Consider the following 3745-nt stretch of genomic DNA (forward strand, 5'->3'; position numbering starts at 1 on the left):
TTTATTGTGACGATTTTATAAAGATGAAAATCGAGGCTTGTGGAGGCAGAGAGAGTCAGAATGGCTAATACATTGGTCTGCCTGGCACTGCTGGTTGCTTTACTAGATAAAGTATCATCTCATTTAGTCGTCACGATACACCTACAGGTAGTTACTGTTATAATCTCCATCCTACAGGGTTGGGTCTCTTATCAGTGTCACACAGCTGATCAGTCTGGAGCTGGCGTCCTAACAGGGCTCCAGACTCTCGCTCTAGGGTCTTTCTCTTCAATGCACACAGGCACCAGGGGCCTCACCTTCTGGCCTCTGACTCCGCCTGGCAGGTACCAGTACACTCCCTCTCCCGGCTCCACTGCCACTTCCTGCTGTGTCTGGTTCGTCATTTCCTGTCATGGGAGGAGGTGCAGCATGGAGTGTGCGAGGAATCTGAGGTGGTCCCATTTCTTTACCTGTCCTTTGACCAGAGCGGTATTTCCAGCTAGTAGGAACTTGACTTTTATGTTTGCAATGTGGTTTTCTCTATTTGGATATTTACAAAGTTTAATCATTTTCTATGTTGCTCGCATTACATCTGTTTTGTGCGCTAGGATATAAGCTTCGCTAGGGAAGCCTTTCACCACTGTATGTCCAGACCCTGGAATGCCGTCTGTCGCTTTGGGGTGTTCAGTATTTCTCCCATTTGTGCTCATGTAGATATTTCTTCATAGTCTATTCAAGTCAAGAGTTAAAACAGTGTCAATAAGTAACTATTCAGTTTATACAGCCTAACATATAAACCTGTGTCTTTTCGAGGATTTTCTGGGAATTTAGATTTTTATGGAAAGACTGATTAGTCTGAATGGTACGCTAGTCTGTTTAAATACTGATGCTAAACTTGGAGTTTTTCTATAGGTTCTATCTTGGCTTCAGCTATGATATGCTTTACGTAAAATTCATGTGTTTCATTACTGCTTTTATTATGCTTTGTGTCTTTGTGGAATCTTTATTTCTTATCCCATTACTGACAACAGTTCTTTTTAATTTTGAAATTATTATTTTAGGTAGAATAGATTGATCTGGAGTTGTTTGCTTTTCCTAACACCAGATGATTCAGTGTTTGGTTTGAAATGAATATTTACGGCTCATTTAAATAAATTTGCTTTAATTATGTATTACTTATATTTTTTACTCAATCCCATGCTTACTTCCTTTCTTAATTTAAGGAGGGATATTTTGCTATCATTTCATAAGGAGGAATATTTAGCTGATTTTCATCTCATGTTTATATCAGCTGACTTGGCAAGACAGACTGTGAGCATGAATTATATTTTATAAGTAGTATGGATTTCTTTAATCTAGGATGTTGTTTTGGAACTTTGGGTTGTGACCCATTAGTAATTTGTATAATCCGGTTAGCAAATTACAATGAGCATTATTTAAAAAGTGAAAAAAAAAGTAGGAAAGTCAGAACGCGTTGCACCTGGCGAAGAGGGGCGGGGTGTCAGACGTGTGTGTTTCTCACTGGGGGTCATGGCCTTAAAAGGTTTGGAAGTCACTTGGAAGTCACTCATCAGAATTGATAAGATAGGACAGTCATAACTTAGGAATTGGAGTTTTACAGGATTACCAAAATTTCATCTCTTTTCCCATATTTGGTTGTTTTAGATACAGTAAATTACAGTTCATAAATATATGGGCATATGTATGTATATGAAGTGGAAACAAAGTCAGTTTATTAAATTTTAAAGAAATTTGAGACCAAAGATTTTTCTCCCTTCAGGTGGAGTATAATGACCTATGAACTCAAATTGCCACCAAAGGCTTCTCTGCTTCCAGAACCTCCAGAAGAATCTGAAGAATTTTATGTAAGACTTTAACCCTTTACCTGTTTATCATTTGAAAAGGGGGTGCATATCTTGAACAAATAAGAAAACGTATGAGATACGACGGTATCTTTCCTTAATTTCCTATTTCATTACTTGTGGCATGATCTCGTTGACTCCTTCTAGTCCTGTCCCCCAGAGGAGAGAATCTTCCATGCCCTCCCCGCCCCTCAAAGTGTGAATTTAGCTACATCACTCACCGTCATGGGCTCCGTTACTTCTGCAGAGTGAGGCCACCATGTCGTGAGGATTAAATGAGGTCACAGATGCATGCAAAGCACCAGGCATGCAGTTCCCCTTCCCCTTCCCCTTCCCCTAATAGTGCTCCCTGCGTGTCCCACCTGCCCGCTTCCTGTCACCAGCAGGGCTCCAGGGAAGGCGGCTGATGACAGGTTCCTGTTAGCTTTACTCATCTGCCTCGGCCGAGAGCACCTGTATGAGTATTAGGGGTTCGCCCAGCTCCCTTAAACAGTCTCCAAACACACAAGTACACGTGGCCAAAATATCATACAACTTCTCTCTTCCTGCTTTGCTGGCCCTGTTGAGGGTGCATCGGAACCGGTCTCCAGGTTTAGGCTGAAGGTCGAGATAACACGAAGGAAGAGAGGGCACACTTTATTCCATCCGTGCTGCAGACCGCTAATCAGCGCGGTTCCTAGACGGTTTTAAAGATTCAGCGTGCCGATTAAACCTCAAAGCACTGGAGATTCAAAACAGAACCTAATTTTCAAAGGATTGTTCTCTGACTCACTAAGACCATTTGATCTATGGTAGCTCATTTTTCCCTTGAGGAAAATTCATCTGCTTATTTTACAGTGGAAATCTCCATTTTGTCCTTGAGAAAATTATCATCTTGTCAAAACGAAGGAAAGGAATGATAACTAGGAACATGAGGCTATTTCTTAAAGATGCTAATTACACTTGGAAAAACTTTTTCTGATATAAAGGTGACAAAAACTGCTTCTAAAAAAATTGGAAAATAACGAAAATATGGTAAAGAAAATAAAAAGCTTACTTTTAGTCCTGCAATCCAGGGATAATTACTATTAAAGATGAATATATTTACTGTTTTATTTCCAGTAGCATTTTTATTTAATTTTTATTTATAATGTTATTTTACCTAAATTTGAGCATAACACGTTTTTACAAGAACCAGTCTTTTTCTTAATAGTATTTTTATAAGTGTTGCTAAGTTTCTCTCCGGAGAGAGAAAAGAGGGAACTCATTGACTCTACATATTTCAGATATCCGTTTCCCATCGTGCAAAGTAAAGGTGGACAGTTTGCTTTTACCACATTCGGTCACCAAATATGAGGTGCAACCATGGCTACTTGGAAGAGACCTCTTTTTCTTTTTTTTGGTTTTTGGGTTTTTTTTTTTTAGTATAAAAGGATTTTGAATGACACTTCATTTATTTTGGTTTCTTATCAAAATATTTCCCAACAAAGGGATGGATGCCTTATGATTACAGGTTAAATCTGTGTTCCGTATCGCTAACAGTGACTTTTTTGCCTTAACTGCAAAAAAGTATAAGCTGAACCTTCTCCCTTCTTAGGCTCAACCTAATTTTCCAGTTTATAGATAGTTTAAATAAAATATTTATTTTGGAGTCCCTTTTGCATGATTGTGAAATTGTTATTAGTATTTTTTTTTTAGTTTTAAAAGGACACGAGAGATGGTCGATTATCTTACGCTCAGCATTCTGCTGGCATCTTAGAAGGACAGAGCTTAAGGAATTGTGACAGTTTCATTGATTAATTCCTCATGGCCATAATTAAGTAATTGTATTTGCTGCTGTACTTTTTAAACATTGTAAAAATGGTGATCTCATGATTTCCTCCAGTAACAACGATTCTGTTATTTAATACTCAATATTAGAAAAT

The 3745-nt window shown here is 38.5% G+C and overlaps 1 protein-coding gene across 5 annotated transcripts in view; it reads left to right on the top strand.

Annotated features, from left to right (window-relative positions):
• Positions 1-3745, top strand: part of DGKH (diacylglycerol kinase eta) — a 173262-nt gene that overhangs the window by 114881 nt on the left and 54636 nt on the right. For all 5 annotated transcript variants that reach the window (XM_011369749.2, XM_023536372.1, XM_011369748.2 and 2 more), the window contains exon 13: positions 1760-1844. In XM_011369749.2, coding sequence (XP_011368051.2) covers positions 1760-1844 — 85 coding nt within the window. The remainder of the gene's footprint in view (positions 1-1759; positions 1845-3745) is intronic.

The sequence above is a fragment of the Pteropus vampyrus genome, unplaced genomic scaffold (assembly GCF_000151845.1).
Source record: "Pteropus vampyrus isolate Shadow unplaced genomic scaffold, Pvam_2.0 Scaffold154, whole genome shotgun sequence".
Lineage (NCBI taxonomy): Eukaryota > Metazoa > Chordata > Mammalia > Chiroptera > Pteropodidae > Pteropus > Pteropus vampyrus.